We start from the raw sequence: 20,312 nt of genomic DNA on the forward strand, positions 1-20,312 counted from the left end.
CAGGAGAACCCACAGTTTACAAAATGTGCAACAACCCAACAGAAGTCCAGATTAAATTCTGTCACATCTAGAGGGGCCTGTGATGTCATCAAGAGCAAACCACTCACATCACAGATGAAGAAACAAGCCTATGGCAGGGCTCGGACTAAAACCCAGATCCTGAGACCAGCTGCTTTTCAACACAGATGTGAGTTTGCATCCTAGCTCCACCATTTACTGAGTAACCTTGGGTGAGCTGATTTAACCCCCTGGGCCTCTGTTTCTTCATCTGTCAGCTGTGGAAAATGAAACCCATGGCACAAGGTTGTTCACTTCTGGGCTTGTACACGCTGACCCCAGAGAAACAGGGAACTCGGGCATCATCACACCCATCTTACAGACGGAAAAGCTGAGGTCTGCAGAGAGTAAATCTTCTGCTCTGGTTATCCAGAAAGAACATAATTGTGCTCTGCTGACTGCAAATCCCAACTCTGCGGTTTGAAAATCCAAGGCGGCATGATCCTCTGCCCGTCGTGGGCAATTTCACAGAAGTGTGTTTGTCTTGGCCACTTAATTCTCCAGGGTGAGAAGGCAAGCTGTTCCCCCAGCCATGGCTGCCCATCAGCCCGTTTCAGGCAGCACTGGGTGTGAGGAAGCAGATACAGGTGGATCCTGACACTCACCCTGCTCTGTCTCTCTCACCAGCTTGGAGAGTTTAGCCCGGATGACAGGTGTGATGACTAATGACAGGAAGAGCAACCCATATCCTGTGGAGAAAGAAACACTCATCAGGAAAATGGGGCTGGGGAGAGGGGTGACCAAGGGAAAGGCAGCAGATCTCCTATCCATACCCCATATGGGGCTTAGGTTAGACCCAGGAAGAACTTCCTCAATGGTGAGGGTGGGGAGACAGTAGTCAAGGAGGAAGGGAGACTGCCCTTGTCTGGGCTTGGCCACCGTCTAGCTCTCATGAATGCTAATTCCCACTGATTGCTTTCTTGTCTGAACCTCTTGTGGTCACAGCAGACATCACCCATCCATTTGGCACTTAGTAGGGATATGGCAGGGCACAGAAAACAAGCATGGGCTTTGGAGTCAGCCCTGAATTCAAAACCTGATGCCATTACATACTATCTGTGTGGCCTGGGGTACTTAACCTCTCTGAGCCTGACTCCCTGTATGAGGAAGATAATAAGGCCTTCATCACAGGATGGTTCTGAGTCATAGGAGGCTGAATAATGGTGCCCAATGGCATCAGGTTCATAGCTCTGGAACCTGTAAATACTACCTTATTTGGAAAATGGGTCTATGCAGGTGTGATGAAGTTAAGCCTCCTGAGAGAGTGGGGTTATCCTGGATTAGCAGGTTGGGCCCTAAATGCCATCACACATCTTTATAAGAGGAAAGCAGACGGAGATTTGGCACCAATAGAATGGAGAAGGCACAAAGAGGAGGAGAGGCAATGTGAGCACAGAGGCAGAGACTGGTGATGGCCGCCCCAAGCCAAGGAATGCCAGCAGCCCCAGAAGCTGAAAGAAAAGAGAAACACGTTATCTCCTGGCACCTTGCAAGGGAGCACTGCCTGCTGACTCCTTCCGTTCAGCCCAGTGGTATTGACTTTGGACTTCTGGCCTCCAGAACTGTGAGAGAATATATTTCTGTTGTGTTAAGCCCCCAAGTTTGCGGTATTTCATTACAGCAATCTCAGGGAACCAATACATAAGGTAAAAAGGTAACATCTATGAAGAGTACGGCATAGGGACACAGCAAATGTGAGTTCCTTTTCCCTTTGCATTCAGTTACTTACAGGCTTCCTGTTTTCTTCATAACCATTTCTCTCCCTGTGTGATTGCTGACTCCTCAGCAAAACTGCAAACTCCTACAGGACAGTGGATCCTCCAAAGAAGGTATACGATGAGGCACCCAGGGCCCCTACCAATGTCAAGCCCCTCAAATCCCACTCTGTTGAGACCTCCCCCTGACCCAGAGCAATGACAGCATCTTCATCATCTCTGCATCCCCCAGGGCCATCAGCAGGAGGGAAAGGCTCCCTTCTGCTTAATTGTCAGACAAGCAGTTGAGTTAAGAAATCTGTGATTATTGTATTGTTGACTATACACAGCACGTTTTAGGGCTCTATCAAAATAAATCTGTCCCTTTAAAAAAAGTTAACTAAAGCTGGGCACGGTGGCTTATGCCTGTAATCCCAACACTTTGGGAGGCTAAGGCAGGCAGATCCTTGAGCTCAGGAGTTAGAGACCAGGACTGGGCAACATGGTGAGGACCCCATCTCTATAAAAAAATACAAAAATTAGCAAGGTGTGGTAATGTGCGCCAGTGGTCCCAGCTACTAGAGAGGCCAGATTGGGAGAATCACTTGGGCCCAGGGGATGAGGCTGCAGTGAGCCATGATCATGCCACTGCACTCTAGCCTGGGTGACAAAGTGAGACCCTGTCTCTAAATAAGTCAATCAAATAAAAATTTTAAAAAGTTAACTTCCCCATTTACTGGCCTGTTGACCCTCTCCTACCAAAAAAAGAAAGGGAGGAAGTAAGGAGGGAAAGGACAAGGAGGAAGAGGAGAAGAGGAACTGAAACAGGAATTTCATATCTGTGGTCCGAGAAGACAGGTTTCTAAAAACCCAAAGAAGCTGACCAAGGGTATTTGATTCTTATCAGAGAAGTGAGTACCAAGGCATTAATGGCATGGACTTTGTTTAAGAACATATGAATAGGCTGTGGGAGGCCAAGGGGTAAAGCAATTAGTGTATGAGCCACACTTTTGTCTTTTGCTCTAGATTACTAACAGTATTAATGGTTGATAACGGTGGATTAATTACTTTAGCTACTGAAGGTCTGTATTTTCCATGTATCATAGATGGCATTTTTGAGGGATTTCTTAGTTGTCTGTCCTCCAGTGCAGGCATAACAATGTTTCCAAAGACACAGGAATGAACCACATCTGGGGGCAGTGAGTGGCTGGCCCCCAGTTCTTACCCAGTGCCTCTGGGACAGGCTGTCCCTGCGCCCACACACTTTACCTGTGAACATGAGAGGTGTGATGGTGGCAAAGGCAAAGACCACCATCCCCAGGATGTTGAAGGCCAGGCCGATCTCAGCCACCCAGGCGTCGGCCAGGCAGTGCTGCAGGAGCTTCAGGACCAGCAGGCTGGTGAGGTAGGGGAGATGCTGAGCTGCAGAACCATAGCCGATTAGTTTGGAATCCCAGCAGAGGGGTGTGCTCAGTTCATACAGGGTCAAGATGTCCTGGGCCCCAAAGTGCACAGTGATCACCACGAAGATGGCCAGTGAGTACAGGGCTAAATGCTTCCTGGACTTCTCTGGGGCTGGAGCCACATAGAGCTGGACAATGGATCGGTGGTGACGGAACGTGAAGAGCCGGGTGGACTTTGGGTCCTTTAAGGTCTCACCAAAGCAGAAAGCTGCATAGAGTGTCATGGCTATCAGCAAGGCTAAGGCCAGCCAGAAGGGGTTGGCATAACCCTGGGCCCGGAGCCAGTGGCCCCCGAGGAGGCTTGCCAGCATCCCAGCCACCCCGATGCTGGCTTCCAGCAGGGCCATCCGGAAGGTGCGGCTGCGGCTGGAGCTGACATCTGCCACGGACGCAAAGCTAGCAGCCAGAAGGCCACCGAAGTCGCCGAGGAGGGCACAAAGGATGCGACCCAACACAAAGTAGCCGACGTGGAGCTGTAGCTGCACCACAAAGACGGACACTAGGGCCTGGAGCAGCAGGCCCAGCGAGGCCAGCACTAGCAGCGGGCGGCGGCCCACACCGTCGCTCCAAGCTCCCAGCAGGGTGGACGAGAAAAGCCCCACCAGGAAGCCGCCCACGTTCATGTAGAGGGTCCAGTGGGAAGTAAGGGTCTCCACTTCCTGTAGGGGCACAATGACCAGGTTGCGGTTCCTCACTCTGGGTTGCCCAATCCCCAAATCCTCGCCATCCCGGGAGCTACAGGGATGAGGACTTTCTTTGGAGCCCTAAACCTCAGAGAATCTTAGCACAACTTTCAGAATCTGCCAGTGAAGAGGGGGAAGGACATGGACCAAGGCCCCATTCCCTTTCCTTTCCCCTGCTTATGTTAACCTGCAAGGCCAGACTTTTAGCTCAACTTTTCGCATTCCCCACGCTGAGGTTCCAGGTCAGGCCGCTTTGCTCTGATCCCGCCCACCATCCAAAATGCACACTCCCTCCAGTTACCCCCAACTGTCATTATGCAGGCCCCACCCCTCCGCTGCCGCCACGCTCCAGCCCAGGGCCCTCCCCCTGCCAGGCTCCTTGCCGCCCCGCTACCTGCATGGTGGGGTCCGCGCTGCGGTTGCTGCAGTCCCCCCTTTGGCGGGTGCCATTGTAGCCGAGGTCGGCACTGAAGCGGTGCCACAGATACTGCGTGGTGAGCGGGCCCTGCAGGACCAAGGCAAAGTTGGCCAGGAAGACCAGCGGCTCTACCGGGCCCCGGCACAGCACAGCAGCCGCGGGACGGACGCGGGGCTTGTCCGGGGGACTCGCCCTTCCCTCCATGTGTGCGCGCAGCTGGGCTGTCGCCAGGCGGGCGGCGGGGCGCGCGCGCGCGCGACGAGCTGCCTGGGGCTGGCGACGTGTGGCGCGGGGCTTGCGCTCTCTGCGCCTGCGCCCGGCGTCCCTCCTTAAATGTCCGGCGGGGAGGGGCCTGGGACCTGAGGCCACCGGACTCTCGCGGGGGGTGCACCTGACTGGGCGTGGGCCGGCGAGGGGCCCGGCACCCCCAGCCCGCGGGATGACCTCACCTGTGAAGTGTGCATAGACAGCGCCCTGCAGCCCTCCCTCCTGGCCCAGACACACCACAAATAACAAGAATATCAATAATTAACATGTATTGACCACTTACAATGTGCTGGGCACGGTATTAAACCCTTTTTGTGCGTTGGTCTCCCGATAACTCTACAGGCTAGCCAATATTAACCTTCGCTATCTACCGATGAGAAAACCAGGTCATCGGGTACTCAAGGCAGAGCTGGAAATGCACTTGATTCCTGATGCTGCTGATGTTCCTGATAACAGAGAGGCAGCTGGAGAGGATCGGAGTGCGGCTGAACCCAGCTGCCTGGATTGGAACACCTAGGCTCTGCCACTACCTTGGGCATGCCACTTACCACCCTGAGCCTGTTTTTTCATCTGTAAAATGAAGTTGCTAACAAAACTTGTCTCGAAAAGTTGTGGAAAAACAGTGTCTGGTATATTCAAAGTGCTATTACTGTTATTAACAGACTGTCACGTCTGGGAGTGGTGACTCACACCTGTAATCCCAGCACTTTGGGAGGCTGAGGCTCATGAATCACTTGAGCTCAGGAGTTCGAGACCAACCTGGGCAACACGGTAAAACCATGTCTCTACAAAAAATACACAAAAATTAGCCGGGCGTAGTAGCGGATGCCTGTAGTCCCAGCTACTCGGGAGGCTGAGGTGGGAGGATCGACTGAGCCCAGGAGGCAGAGGTTGCGATGAGCTGCGATCTCAACACTGCACTCCAGCCTGAGTAACAGAGCAAGACCGTGTCTCAAAAAATAGAAAAATAAAAATAAAATAAAATAAAAAACAAACTGTCACTTGCTCCATTGCTGCCCTAGGATCTTTTCCTGAGAAACTAGTCTTGTTTCTGGGGTAAGGCAGGGCCTGGCTCTGCAGTTCCCTTAGATGAGAAGATGGGGGAGGGCCTGGGAGGCCCTTGGGTGTGAACGTATGCTCCTGGGTGGCTCCCATTATAGGAATTAGGCCAGAAGGCAGTCACCTGCTCTGCTGCTGAGGTTAGACCCTTTCTGGGCCTCTGTTTTATTGCCTGTAAAAAGGAACAGCATTACTTGCCTTACTCCCCTATCTTTCATTCATTCACCTCATTTACTGAGTGCCCCTTACATGCCAGGCACTGTGCTGGGGGACTCCAGGACCACAACAGTAAAGGAAATAGACAAAGGCCTCACCAGGCCAGTTAGTTTCTAGAATGGTGGGAGAGGGAAAATAATCAAAGAATCCTACTAATTGATATAAAATTCCAACCGCGGAAAATAGTTTCGAACTCCAAGGGTGCTAATTCATGGGCTGGGGATGGGAGGAGCAGAATCACTAAAGGCCACCTTCCCTGGGAACAGAGCAGCTGAGTGGGTTTCTGGAGGCAGGTCCTGACAAGCCTGATTCTTTGGAGGACGGATGGCTCCATTTCTGGCCACTGTACCTGTGCCTGGGCTTGTTGGAGCTTGTTAGCTACCCCACCTCCCATGAGCCAGGAGTCTGAGACTCAGGATAAGTAGGTGCTGGCTAGATACTAGCGAACTGAATAACCTCCCCCTGCAAGCTGCCCCCAACCTGTGGTCCCCTAGAGAGAGGAAATTCCACATTAAACATTCAAGCCTCTAGATTGGCTCCCCTCTACTCCCACCGCTTCCAACTCCTCCCTACCACTTACACAAAAGCTTGGCCCAGTTAGGTCACCTGCAGTGAGGGAGGGGTACTTGGCTAAATCCTTGGAATCATTTCTTAGATAAAGAGCTAAGGCTAGGAGAGGCCAAGGTCCCTCATCAGGGAATGGGACAGGGTGTGGCTCATCCCAGAGCCAGAGCCTGCAGTACCCACTAGGGTAGAGGTCTTTTCTAACTCCTTGGAAACAACTGCAATCAGGTCACTGGCCTGCTCAAAACCATCCTGTGCTTTCCATTTCACTCAGTGAGAGCCAAGTCCTTTTGAGGGCCCTAAGGCCAACTACCTCTTCTCTGTCCCTCTCCCCTGCTCTGTCCTCCTCACTCCCTGTGCTCAAGCCTTGCTGGCCTCCTGCCTTAGGGCCTTTTTTTTTTTTTTTTTTTTTTTTTTGAGACAGAGTTTCTCTGTCGTCCAGGCTGGAGTGCAGTGACCAGATCTCAGCTCACTGCAAGCTCCGCCTCCCGGGTTTACGCCATTCTCCTGCCTCAGTCTCCTGAGTAGCTGGGACTACAGGCGCCCGCCACCTCGCCCGGCTAATTTTTTGTATTTTTGTTTTTTTTAGTAGAGACGGGGTTTCTTTTTAGTAGAGACGGGGTTAGCCAGGATGGTCTCGATCTCTTGACCTTGTAATCCGCCCGTCTCGGCCTCCCAAAGTGCTGGGATTACAGGCTTGAGCCACCGCGCCGGGCCATCCTTAGGGCCTTTATACTTGCCGTTCCTTCTACCTAGAATGCTCTTCTCCTGGATATCCACCTGGTCAGCTCCCTCACTTCCTTCAAGTCTCTGCTAAAATGTCACCTGACCCTCCTATATAAGCAACTTCCCTCCTTCCTTCTCTCCTGGCACTCCTTAATCCTTTACTCTGTTTCATATTTTTCCCTTAGTATTTATCACCATCTGAATTATAACTTTCTAGTTTCTTTGTTGTCTGTCTCCCTTTACTAGAGGTTGTCATGTGCATCAGTGTGAAGAGACCACCAAACAGGCTTTGTGTGAGCAATAAAGCTTTTTAATCACCTGGGTGCAGGTGGGCTGAGTCAGCAAAGGGAGATAAGGGTGGGGCCGTTTTATAGGATTTGGATAGGTAAAGAAAAATTACAGTCAAAGGGGGGTCGTTCTCTGGCAGGCAGGAGTGGGGGTCACAAGGTGCTCAGTGGGGGAGCTTTTTGAGCCAGGATGAGCCAGGAAAAGGAATTTCACAAGATAATATCATCACTTGAGGCAAGGACCGGCCATTTTCACTTCTTTTGTGGTGGAATGTCATCAGTTAAGGCAAGGCAGGACATTTGCACTTCTTTTGTGATTCTTCAGTTACTTCAGGCCAGATGGGCCTATATGTCACAGGGGATGCGATGGCTTGGCTTGGGCTCAGAGGCCTGACATTCCTGTCTTCTTATATTAATAAGAAAAATAAAACAAAATAGTGTTGAAGTGTTGGGGCGGCGAAAATTTTTGGGTGGTATGGAAAGAAAATGGCGATGTTTCTCAGGGCTGCTTCAAGCGGGATTAGGGGCGATGTGGAAACCTAGAGTGGGAGAGATTAAGCTGAAGGAAGATTTTGTGGTAAGGGGTGATATTGTGGGGTCGTTAGAAGAAACATTTGTTATATTGAATGACATACAAAACGGCCTGGATGCGGTTTTGTATGAATTGAAAAACTAAACAGAAGACACAAGGTAAGAGAAGGAGAAAAAACAGGTATTGAAGGACTAAGAATTGGGAGGACCCTAGGACATCTAATTAGAGAGTGCCCAAGGAGGCTCAGCATAGCCTTGCCAGCAAAGATTATTTATTTACTTTAAGAGGGAATTTAGAGTGGCGGTTTGGGATAGCACTAGGAGATATCAGCTGTGATGGCTTGGAGAAACAGTGTAAACCGGCAGTGTAAACCCGAGCAGGGCATTTATGAGTAGTTGAGAACAGTGAATAGGAGTGTGACTGGACAAAAGACAGTAGGGATGAAAGTTTTTTGGGGTGCAGTCTAAGTTGGTCTGGTGTCTGGAATGAGACTGGGACCTAAGTGAGTGTCCACACAGGAGCTCAAATGGGCTGAAACCTGTAGCGTTCCGAGGACAGGCCTGAATTCTGAGAAAGGAAAGTGGTAAAAGTATTGTCTAGTCCTTTTTAAGTTGATGACTGAGCTTGGTGAGGTGTGTTTTTAAAAGACTATTAGTCTGTTCTACCTTTCCTGAAGATTGAGGACGGTAAAGGATATAAAGGTTTCACTGAATACTAAGGAGCCTGAGAAACTGCTTGGGTGATTTGACTATTAAAAGCTGGTCCGTTATCAGACTGTAGAAATGTAGGAAGGCCAAACCGAGGAATAATGTCTGAAATGACCGCGGTGGCTTTCTCAGACCCCATGGGAAAGGCCTCTACCCATCCAGTGAAAGTGTCTACCCAGACTAAGAGATATTTTAGTTTTCTGACTCGGGGCATGTGAGTAAAGTCAATTTGCCAGTCCTGGGCAGGGGCAAATCCTCAAGCTTGATGTGTAGGAAAGGGAGGGGGCCTGAACAATCCCTGAGGGGCAGTAGAATAGCAGATGGAACACTGAGAAGTGATCTCCTTGAGGATAGATTTCTAGGATGGAAAGGAAATGAGAGGTTCTAAGAGACGGGCTAGCGGCATGTAACCTACATGGAAGAGGTTATGAAATGACGACAGAATAGAATGGGCCTGTGAGGCTGGAAGGAGATATTTTCCTTGGTCAAAACCATTTGCCTTGTGTGGGAAGAGATTGATAGGTGGAAGTTTCAGCGGGGGAGTGGGTGGGAGTGGCCGATGTGAAGGAGGAAAACTGCCTTGAGGGATAGAAGTTGGAATGCTGGCTGCTTTTTTAGCTAACTTATCAGCATAAGCATTCTCCTGAGCGTTGGTTGGGTGAAGAAAATAGATTTTGAAAGTTATGAGAACTGTAGAGAGTTGAGCACAGTTTGTGATTTTTAGGGCCTCTAACAGTATTAAAACAGTGACAGCCGCTGCGTGCAGACATGAGGGCTCAGCTAAAACAGTAAGGTCATTTGGACAGAAAGGCTATAGGTCGTGGTCCCGGCTCTTATGTAAGAATTCTGACCGCCTAGGAAGGAAAGGAGTTGTTTTGTAGAAGGGATGGGGGTTTGGGAGATTAGCCGGACACGATCAGCAGGGAGAGTAAGTGTGTATTTATGAGAATTATGCCGAGATAGGTAACAGATAAGGAAGAAATTTGGGCTTGACTGAAGTAATGGGGCTGTCTGTGAGGCCTTGCAGCAGTACAGCCTAGGTAATTTGCTGAGCCTGATGGGTGTCAGGGTCAGTCTAAGTGAAAGCAAAGAGAGGTTGGGATGAAGGGTGTGAAGGAATAGTAAAGAAAGTATGTTTGAGATCCAGAACAGAATAATGGGTTGTGGAGGGAGGTATTGAGGATAGGAGAGGATATGGGTTTGGCGCTACAGGGTGGATAGGCAAGACGGTTTGGTTGATAAGGTGCAGATCTTGAACTAACATGTAAGCCTTGTCTGTTTTAGGACAGGTAAAATGGGAGAATTGTAAGGGGAGTTTACAGGCTTTAAAAGGCCATGGTGTAGCAAGCGAGTGATAACAGACTTTAATCCTTTTAAAGGGTGCTGCGGGGTGGGATATTGGAGTTGAGTGGGGTGGGGTAAGGGTGATTGGGTTGCATGAGATGGTAAGGGGTGCATGATCAGTTGCCAAGGAGAGGTATCCTATACTTGTGGGTTAAGGTTGGGGGAGATACAAGAGAAGGATGCGAAGGAGGCTTTGAACTGGGGGAAAAGGCAGCAATGAGGTGTGGCTGTAGCCTAGGAATAGTCAGGGAAGCAGACAATGTAGTTAAAATGTCTTGACCTAATAAGGGAGTTGGGCAGGTGGGGATAACTAAAAAGGAGTGTATAAAAGAATGTTGTCCAAGTTGGCACCAGAGTGGGGAGTTTTAAGAGGTTTAGCAGCCTGGCCGTCAATACCCACAACAGTTATGGAGGCAAGGAAAACAGGCCCTTGAAAAGAAGACAATGTTGGCCCGGCGCGGTGGCTCAAGCCTGTAATCCCAGCACTTTGGGAGGCCGAGACGGGCGGATCACGAGGTCAGGAGTTCGAGACCATCCTGGCTAACACGGTGAAACCCCGTCTCTACTAAAAAATACAAAAAGCTAGCTGGGCGAGGTGGCTGGTGCCTGTAGTCCCAACTACTCGGGAGGCTGAGGCAGGAAAATGGTGTAAACCCGGGAGGTGGAGCTTGCAGTGAGCTGAGATCTGGCCACTGCACTCCAGCCCAGGCGACAGAGGAGACTCTGTCTCAAAAAAAAAAAAAAAAAAAGAAAAGAAAAGAAGATAATGTGGAGTGAGTAGCCTCCGTATTGATTAAGAAGGGGACAGACGTACCTTCCACTGTAAGAGTTACCCAAAGCATCTGTGATGGTCCAGGAGGCTTCCGAGGCAGCATCACTCTTCAGCCGCTAAGCCGAGAAGGTCTGGAAAGGAGTCAGTCAGAGAGCCTTGGGCCAGAGCTCCAGGAGCTCTGGGAGTGGCTGCCAGGCGAGTTGGACAGTCTGATTTCCGGTGGGGTCCTGCACAGAGGGGACACGGCTTAGGAGGAATCCCGGGCTGCGGGCATTCCTTGACCCAGTGACCAGATTTCCGGCACTTGTAGCAAGCTCCTGGGGGACAAGGTTCTGGAGGAACCCCTGGCAGCTGCAGTTCAGGCATTCGGAGTTGTGTGCTGGAGATGTGACTGGGGTTTGTCTCACATTGGAGGCAAGGAATTGCAACTCAGAAGTAAGTTGCTACTTGGCTGCCTCTACTCTATTATTGTACACCTTGAAGGCGAGGTTCATTAAGTTCTGTTGTGGGGTTTGAGGGCCAGAATTTAATTTGGGGGGTTTATTTAATGTCGGGAGCAGATTGGGTAATAAAATAAAATGCATATTAAGAATAAGACGGCCGGCCGGGAGCGGTGGCTCAAGCCTGTAATCCCAGCACTTTGGGAGGCCGAGACGGGCGGATCATGAGGTCAGGAGATGGAGACCATCCTGGCGAACACGGTGAAACCCCGTCTCTACTAAAAAAATACAAAAATCTAGCCAGGTGAGGTGGCGGGCGCCTGTAGTCCCAGCTACTCCAGAGGCTGAGGCAGGAGAATGGCGGGAACCCGGGAGGCAGAGCTTGCAGTGAGCTGAGATCGGCCACTGCACTCCAGCCCCAGCGATAGAGCGAGACTCCGTCTCAAAAAAAAAAAAAAAAAAGAATAAGACGGCCTTCTGAACTTTCAGGGTCTAGGGCTGAAAAGCGTCTTAGGGTTGCTGCTAAACAGGCCATGAACTGGGCTAAAGTTTTTCATATTTGATGAAAAAGAGCCTAAATGCTAACTGATTTGGAAGAGGTCAGATAAAGAAAAAGGTACATTAACCTTGACTATGCCTTTTGCTCTAGCCACTTTTTTTAAGAGGAAATTGCTGGGCAGGTGAGGGAGGCCTAGTCTTGGAACTAAACTGTAAGCCAGACTGGGTGTGAGAAGGGGAGGTGATAAAAGGATTACAGGGTGGGGGAACAGAGGCTGAGGAAAATTGGGACCTAGCTTGGCCTGGCGAGGAGGGGAGAGGTCGGATTGGTCTGTAGAAAAGGAAGATTAGAAAGACTCAGCAACGCTTGGGGTTGGGACTGAGGGGACAGGCGAGAGGGAAAGAAGGAAGATGTGGGATGAGTTGCATTGGGAACAGAGACTAGGGAGGGACCAATGTGTAAAAGAATGCCTGGACGTCAGGCACCTCAGACCCTTTGCCCATTTTACGACAAGAATTATTTAGATCTTGTAGGATGGAAAAATCGAAAGTGCCGTTTTCTGGCTATTTGGAATTACTGTCGAGTTGGTACTGGAGTCAAGCGGCATTGTAGAAGAAAATAAGGTATTCAGGTTTTAGATCAGGCGTGAGTTGAAGAGGTTTTAAGTTCTTGAGAACACAGGCTACAGAGAAGAAGGAATAATGGAGGGTGGAAGGTTGCCCATGGTGAAAGAAGCAAGCCCAGAGAAAAGAAAGAGTAGAGACACAGAGAGAAGGAGTTCGGGGGTTCTTGCGCTCCAGAAAAGCAGGAAAGGAATCAGGGAGCAGAAATAAGGTATTGGGGTGCAAAATAAGAGATCGGGGCACAAAAATAAGAGAGGGTGCAAAAATAAGAGGGGCACAAAAATAAAAGGTCGAGGTTCTTGCCCCTCCCCCAGAAAAGCAGAGAAAGGATAGAAACAGGGAGAGAAGGGGTCGGGGTGCTTGCCCCTCCCCCAGAAAAGCAGAGTTTGCCGCTAAGGGTGAAGGACCAAGGCAGGCGTCCCTGCGGCATGGTCAGACACCTCTGAAACGTGGGTGAGTAATCAGAGAGGCGACCCTGCAATGATTAAACACCAAGGAAGGCTGCCTTCCCCAGTCCGCGACCGGCGCCGGAGTTTTGGGTCCACGGATAAAACGTGTCTCCTTTGTCTCTACCAGAAAATGAAAGGAATTGAAATTAAGAGAAGGGAGAGATTGAAGGGTGGCGCCAAGATTGAAAGGAAAAAGAAGTCGAGCAACAGTGAGAGAGGTTGGAGAAGAAAGTAAAAAGAGGCCGCTTACCCGATTTAATATTGGTGAGATGTTCCTTCCGCTGGTTGGTCTGAGGACTAGAGGTCGTAGGTGGATCTTTCTTGCGGAGCAAAGAGCAGGAGGACAGGGGATTGATCTCCCAAGGGAGGTCCCCTGATCCGAGTCACGGCACCAAAATGTCATGCGCGTCCGTGTGAAGAGACCACCAAACAGGCTTTGTGTGAGCAATAAAGCTTTTTAATCACCTGGGTGCAGGTGGGTTGAGTCCTTCCCAAAAGAGAGTCAGCGAAGGGAGATAAGGGTGGGGCCGTTTTATAGGATTTGGGTAGGTAAAGGAAAATTACAGTCAAAGGGGGGTTGTTCTCTGGCAGGCAGGAGTGGGGGTGACAAGGTGCTCAGTGGGGGAGCTTTTTGAGCCAAGATGAGCCAGGAAAAGGAATTTCACAAGATAATATCATCGCTTAAGGCAAGGACCGGCCATTTTCACTTCTTCTGTGGTGGAACTGATGAGTTAAGGCGAGGCAGGGAGGGCGTTTGCACTTCTTTTGTGATTCTTCAGTTACTTCAGGCCAGATGGGCGTATATGTGCTAGTCACAGGGGATGCGATGGCTTGGCTTGGGTTCAGAGGCCTGACAGAGGTCATAATGGCAGGGACTTTGTTTTCATCAGTACCATATCCCCAGCACCTAGAATAGTGCCTGGCATGTGGTAGATGCTCAAAAGATGATCATTGAATGAACTCCTCTCAGTCTCAAGAAGAGGAGATTGCGCAGTTGGAGCCCCAGAACACGTAGAGAGGGTTGCCAATGTTGAGCTGCGCTGTGGAGTCCAGATCCCAAGAATCTACACTTAGAAGGAAGCTGAGAAATCACATCTCCACCCATCCAACCATTTAAAAGACAAGGAAACTGAGGTCCAGAGGGACCTCAGAGAGAGCTAAAAAGTCCTGCCTGTCAAATTTCTACAGGAAAGGAGCCATCGCAAAGGAAAAGATCTGTAGATTTATTTCCATCAGAACATAAAGACTTAATTCAAAGGCAAATGACAAACAAAGTAGAACAAAATCTTTCTTTTAAAATATGGCCGGGCGCAGTGGCTCACGCCTGTAATCCCAGCACTTTGGGAGGCCAAGGCAGGTGGATCACCTGAGGTCAGGAGTTCGAGACCAGCCTCAACATGGAGAAACCCCATCTCTACGAAAAATACAAAATTAGCCGGGCGTGGTGGTACATTCCTGTAATCCCAGCTACTTGGGAGGCTAAGGCAGGAAAATTGCTTGAACCCGGCAGGTGGAGGTTGTGGTGAGCTGAGATCGTGCCATTGCCTTCCAGCCTGGTCAACAAAAGCGAAACTCCATCTCAAAAAATAAAATAAGACAAAGGGTTACTATTTTAACTATATGTGATAATAACCTGAAGATCCCTCCCTCAGTAAAGAGATGAAAACTAAGCACTGAGAGGTTGTAACATAGAACATGCATGTGAGACACACAAATGAGCTCTTCTCTAGCTTCCAAATAGTGAGAAAAACACTGTGCCTTTGATCTTGTTCTTTGCAGCCAACACATTAGCAATGATTTTGTTTAAAATGAGAATGCTCAAAGCTGGTACGGCTACAGTGAAACAAGCACTGCTGAAGGAGTGTAAATACACCGTTTCAGGAAAAAATTTGGTAGCCTTTAATCAAGACCCTTGAAGTCTCTAATTCTACATGTAAGTCTCTATCCAAAGGAAATACTCTCAAGTACAGAAAAAAAGCCTTATGTGCTAAGATATTCTCCATAAAGTTATATTGACAAGAGTAAAAAAAAAAAAAAAAGATAAACTACTTACGTGTCCAACAGTAGCGAAATGGCTGAGTAAATTATAGTCTATCCACTCCATGAGTGTGAGTCATTAAAATGATATGTTCAAAGAGATTATAATAATATAGAAAACTGCTTACATAACAACTTGTATGTAGAAAAAACAGAGAGCTTGTTTATGTGGTATAGTCATAGGCATAGGAAAGAATTGCACTGAGTAGACTGGAAACCATGGCACCAATGTATTAACAGAAGTCCTCTCTGCGTGGTAGGGTTAGAGAAGATTTTCTTTTTTTCTGTATAAAATGTTTTCAACCCTTCTGATATAAACAAATATAAACATATGTTTTAATCATGGAAAATGTAAAAATTTTAAAAATCTGATGATGCTCCTCTCCTTCAAATGTATTCTGGCTTGATTGCCAAATATCAGCTTCATGCTCCTTGGTGTTCTGGAGACATCACTAGGAGCTGACTTTTATTGAACCAGGCAGTATCGTACTGAGGGCATTACATACATTATCTTACTGAATCCTGACTACAACCTTATGAGATAGGTATTACAATTTTTTTTTTTTTTTTTTTTTTTTTTTTTTGAAATGGAGTTTCCCTCTTGGTGCCCAGTCTGGAGTGCAATGGCATGATCTCAGCTCACTGCAATCTCTGCCTCCTGGGTTCAAGCGATTCTCCTGCCTCAGCCTCCCAAGTAGCTGGGATTACAGGCATGTGCTGGGACACCTGGCTAATTTTGTATTTTTAGTAGAGACAGGGTTTCACCATGTTGGTCAGGATGGTGTTGAACTCCTGACCTCAGGTGATCCGCCCACCTCGGCCTCCCAAAGTGCTGGGATTACAGGTGTGAGCTACCAAGCCCGGCCAGGTATTACTATTGTACAGATGATGTAACTACAGCTTAGAGAGATGAAGGGAAATGGTTTTTCTCACTCTGGGTACAGGTTTTCTTTTCCTTACACCTACCTGTTCTAGTGCTTTCTGTTATCCTAAGCCTTAGTATATGTTAGTCTCTTTGCCAGTAATACCCTCCCTACTTTGGTGGCCTATTCAGCTATTCTTCATCCTTCAAAACCCACCTCTGTATCTCACTTCTAGACAGAATTAGTCATTGGCTAATATGTACTTCCACAATACTGGGTTCATACATTTAACCCTGCTTTTAAACTTCACCTGGTTATAAACATGTGTTCCCAGATTTGTCTCCTTTTAACCCCTACCGATGTCCTGCCTCCAGACTTGAGGGCAGAGAAAATTTTTTTTCACTTCTGTATTCCCTATCCCTGGGCTTGACATGCAATAAGATAAAATGTTAAATAACTTTGATGACGTGCATCAACTCCGGTCAATTGAGTGCATCTGTCTGGATTGCTGCATTGAGATGGGCTGTTTTTCCAGCTTGGTGGGAAGGAGTCCTGTGATCCATTCTTGATGTCTGCAATGGGCTTGGGAGTGGTAAGTAATGGCACTGAAAACTGTGTCGTCCAACCCCAGGATATGTGCTCAGTAAGTTTTGAGAGGCTTTGGGGAAGTGCCTGGAAGTCATAAGGGTTTCTTTGCTCCCAGTTGGATAATGCCTATGAGAGGCTGTCTATATAACCACTGTGAGAGAGAAGATTGCAACATGGATTCTTCATCCAAACAGCAGTCTTATCACAGCCTCCACCCAAAATCTATGCCTCATTTTTGCAAGAAGCCACTTACAGCTTCCGAAGAGCCCTTCATGATTTTAGATACTGAGAGGAAGGAAGGAGACAGCATGAGAGAAAAGTTATTTTCCTTTTTGAAATGTTGCTTCTCACATAGCTACCCTAAAAGTCAAAGCAGCATCCTTGTCACAGCTAAGGGTGTTCACAGTACTGAGTAGAAGCTGCAACTATGTCCCCGTCACTGTGAGACTTTGACCAAGTCCCTTTCTGGCCTCAATTTTCTCGTCAATGAAATAATTTCTGGGCCTCTGTTTCCTTGTCTGTGAAAAATGAAGTAATAATATCTACCTACGGGATAGATGTTTGGGTCAAATGAGAAAATATATATGGCCATGAGCTTTATGTGGCTGTGTCCAGGTACCAGAGATGATGATTGCTGTTGAACTGAGCTTGAAGGTAGGAGGGATTTCACCAGACAGAAGTGAGGCTGTCCTAGGTGAGAAGAGTTGGGCCTTACAGAGGAATGCTACCCAGAATTCAGAGAAGTGCAGGGCTGAAGGTGCATTAAGTGCGTAAAGATGTCATTACCGCATGGGGGAGATTTCCCAAAACACCTTCTGTCTTTGGCCTCCTGCCCTTGGTTTCATTTTAAACACTTCCCTTTTGATACAGCCTTCACATCTATCCATCTATTCATTTAGCATCTATTGCCTGCCAGGCCCACTGCTAGGTGCTGAGATTACAGACAAGAATTTACATAATTCCTCCCTTCTATGAGTCCTCAGGTTAGTGGGAAGCAGCACAACAAATCTCAAATAACAATAATAAAAGGCCGGGCGCGGTGGCTCAAGCCTGTAATCCCAGCACTTTGGGAGGCCGAGACGGGCGGATCACGAGGTCAGGAGATCGAGACCATCCTGGCGGTCAGGAGATCGAGACCATCCTGGCTAATACGGTGAAACCCCGTCTCTACTAAAAATACAAAAAAAAAAACTAGCTGGGCGAGGTGGCGGGCGCCTGTAGTCCCAGCTACTCCGGAGGCTGAGGCAGGAGAATGGCGTAAACCCGGGAGGCGGAGCTTGCAGTGAGCTGAGATCCGGCCACTGCACTCCAACCCCGGGCGACAGAGCAAGACTCCGTCTCAAAAAAAAAAAAAAAAAAAAAAAAAAACAATAATAAAAGCATGCAGTAGGATGAATAATTTCAGAGACAAGGTGTGTGTGTGTGTCATCAAGAGAAAGTCAAAGGATTAACAGAGGAGCCAAATTTTGAAGCATGAGATGGTAAAAAGGAGTCTCCAGGACAACAGAGAGAAGACATGATAAAGCATTTTCTGTACAGTGGGAAAGGCAAGTTCTGAGAGACAGTAAGGACACCTATTGTGTTGGGGGTACTGAAGTCATCATAGGACACCCTGAAGGCAATTGAGCCAAGGCCTCATGTTCACGAAGGATTTCAATTTTAGACGTTCAGTCCTAGAGACTCACTCCTTAGATTGATCTTTGTCTTTTAGTTGGAGTGTTTAGTCCAGTTACATTTAATGCAATTATTGATATAGTTGTGGTTAAGTCTATCATCTTGCTAAATATTTTCTTTTTATTTAATTTTTTTTTTTTTGGAGATGGTGTCTCACTATGTTTCCCAGGGTGGTCTTGACCTCCTGGCCTCACGGAATCATCCCACCTCAGCCTCTCAAAGTGCTAGGATTATAGGCATGAACCACCACACCCAACCTTCCCAAATCCTTTTTACTTTTCCCACCTGTTTTGTTTCTTTACTTCTCCTCTCTTATCTTTTAGGTGAATTATATTATTTCATTTCTGCCTTCTTCCCTTCTGTCAAGGATTATAACCCCTAAAGTCCTGCCTGTATTAACTCCCCACCAATGCTTTCAAAGAAAGAAGAGCATACTTCACCCAGTTTTGGCTGGGTGTGGTGGCTCACACCTGTAATTCCAGCACTTTGGGAGGCCAAGGCAGGCAGATCACTTGAGGCCAGGAGTTTGAGACCAGCCTGGCCAATATGGTGAAACATTGTCTCTACTAAAAATACAAAAATTAACCAGGCTTGGTGGCCCATGCCTGTAGTCCCAGCTATTTTGGAGACTGAGGCAGGAGAATTGCTTGAATCCAGGAGGCAGACATTGGGGTGAGCCGAGATCATGCCACTACACTCCAGTCTGGGCAACAGAGTGAGACTCTGTCTCAAAAAAAAAAAAAAAAAGTCACACAGTTTTAGCAGGTATCCCAATTTCTATATTTCTCTATGAATATATTTACTCATGGAGACCCATGGGGCAAGAAAATATATATGTGTATGTATAAATATATATTTATATATTAATTCTGTAATTATGCTGTGACTAATACAGTTAAGTAGCATTATATTGTGTGTTACAATGTGTTAATTTATTAAACATAAATATTTAATAAAATATGCTATGAAAACCTGTCTTGGCAAGTCTTTATTTTTAGTTTTTCTGGATTGTCAAATAAGAAAAGTGGCCCAGGTCTCTTGATATCTGGGAGACCCTGCAGGAGCGCCTCCTGGCTGACACAGTTTGAGGGTGACATAGAGGGTAATGTCTAGGGATTCCATTTGGTCTCAGGAAGGATATCTTCTGGTCAGGCCCTCCCTCCAGTCCCAGGCTCAGAAGCCCAGCTGTGAAGCCCTGGAGCACCTGGTTTTTTTTTAGTGCACCAGAGAACTAAACTCAAGCAAGACGGGGTGCAAATCAGAAGGCTGTTTTCTAACACAGGGTGTCTATTCATAGGCTGTAATGGCCACATCGTTTAACTAGGGCTGCCTATTCCCAGTGCCAGGGAAATAGAAATTGGAAGCAGGGATCAGGAAGGTGCTAAGTGAGGCACAAATCAGAGCCAAGGGACAGAGGACGGTTTGGGGTAGGGAGAGCAGGCACAAGGGAAGCCACCGCTGAGAACTGCCCTCTAGGGACTGAAGTGTTGTGGCACTTCCTTGGTGGTGTTCCTGTACCTTCCTTTCCTATGCTGACCATGTACACACACATTCTTTTTGTAGGTCTGTCAATAGTACTGATCAGTAATAGTTGCTTTTTAGTTAGGGAACTGCTGTGTGCCAGCCACTTTACATATATGATCTCTTATCCTCATTATAATTCAGTGAGGTAAGTATTGTGATCCCTGCTTTATAGATGAGGAATTAGGTTATGTGGCTTGCCCAGAGACACACAGCTAAAGGGTAGCAGAGCTGATATTCAGCCCATGTCTGTCTGACTCCAAAGCCTCCACACTTTGTACTCTCAATAGTTCACAGACATGTGACCCGGGGATTGGATATGGCCCACGGATGTGTTTTGTTTGATTCACACTTGTTTTCAAAAACATAATCGGCTCACATCGTGTATTTTAAATTTTGAATTAGTTGCCAACATCTAACAACTGGAAGATTCATGTGAAAAATTCAGGTTTTCGCATCCCTTTGAAAATTCAGAAATGGGCCGGGCGCGGTGGCTCAAGCCTGTAATCCCAGCACTTTGGGAGGCCGAGACGGGCGGATCACGAGGTCAGGAGATCGAGACCATCCTGGCTAACACGGTGAAACCCCGCCTCTACTAAAAATACAAAAAAAACTAGCCGGGCGAGGTGGCGGGCGCCTGTAGTCCCAGCTATTCGGGAGGCTGAGGCAGGAGAATGGCGTGAACCCGGGAGGCGGAGCTTGCAGTGAGCTGAGATCCGGCCACTGCGCTTCAGTCCGGGCGACAGAGCGAGACTCCGCCTCAAAAAAAAAAAAAGAAAGAAAGAAAATTCAGAAATGATGGCAACATTCACATCAGGCAATACCTTGC

General features: G+C 48.0%; 1 protein-coding gene across 2 annotated transcripts in view; it reads right to left on the bottom strand.

Moving 5' to 3' along the window:
- SLC46A1 (solute carrier family 46 member 1) overlaps positions 1 to 4,615 on the bottom strand; it is a 10,812-nt gene extending 6,197 nt beyond the window's left edge. For both annotated transcript variants that reach the window (XM_023183821.3, XM_023183822.3), the window contains exons 1-3: positions 4,292 to 4,615; positions 3,021 to 3,873; positions 663 to 746 (exon numbers count right to left, since the gene is read on the bottom strand). In XM_023183821.3, coding sequence (XP_023039589.2) covers positions 663 to 746; positions 3,021 to 3,873; positions 4,292 to 4,519 — 1,165 coding nt within the window. In that variant the 5' untranslated portion in view covers positions 4,520 to 4,615. The remainder of the gene's footprint in view (positions 1 to 662; positions 747 to 3,020; positions 3,874 to 4,291) is intronic.
- Between the last annotated feature and the right edge of the window lie 15,697 nt (positions 4,616 to 20,312).

Source organism: Piliocolobus tephrosceles, chromosome 16, assembly GCF_002776525.5.
Source record: "Piliocolobus tephrosceles isolate RC106 chromosome 16, ASM277652v3, whole genome shotgun sequence".
Taxonomy (NCBI): domain Eukaryota; kingdom Metazoa; phylum Chordata; class Mammalia; order Primates; family Cercopithecidae; genus Piliocolobus; species Piliocolobus tephrosceles.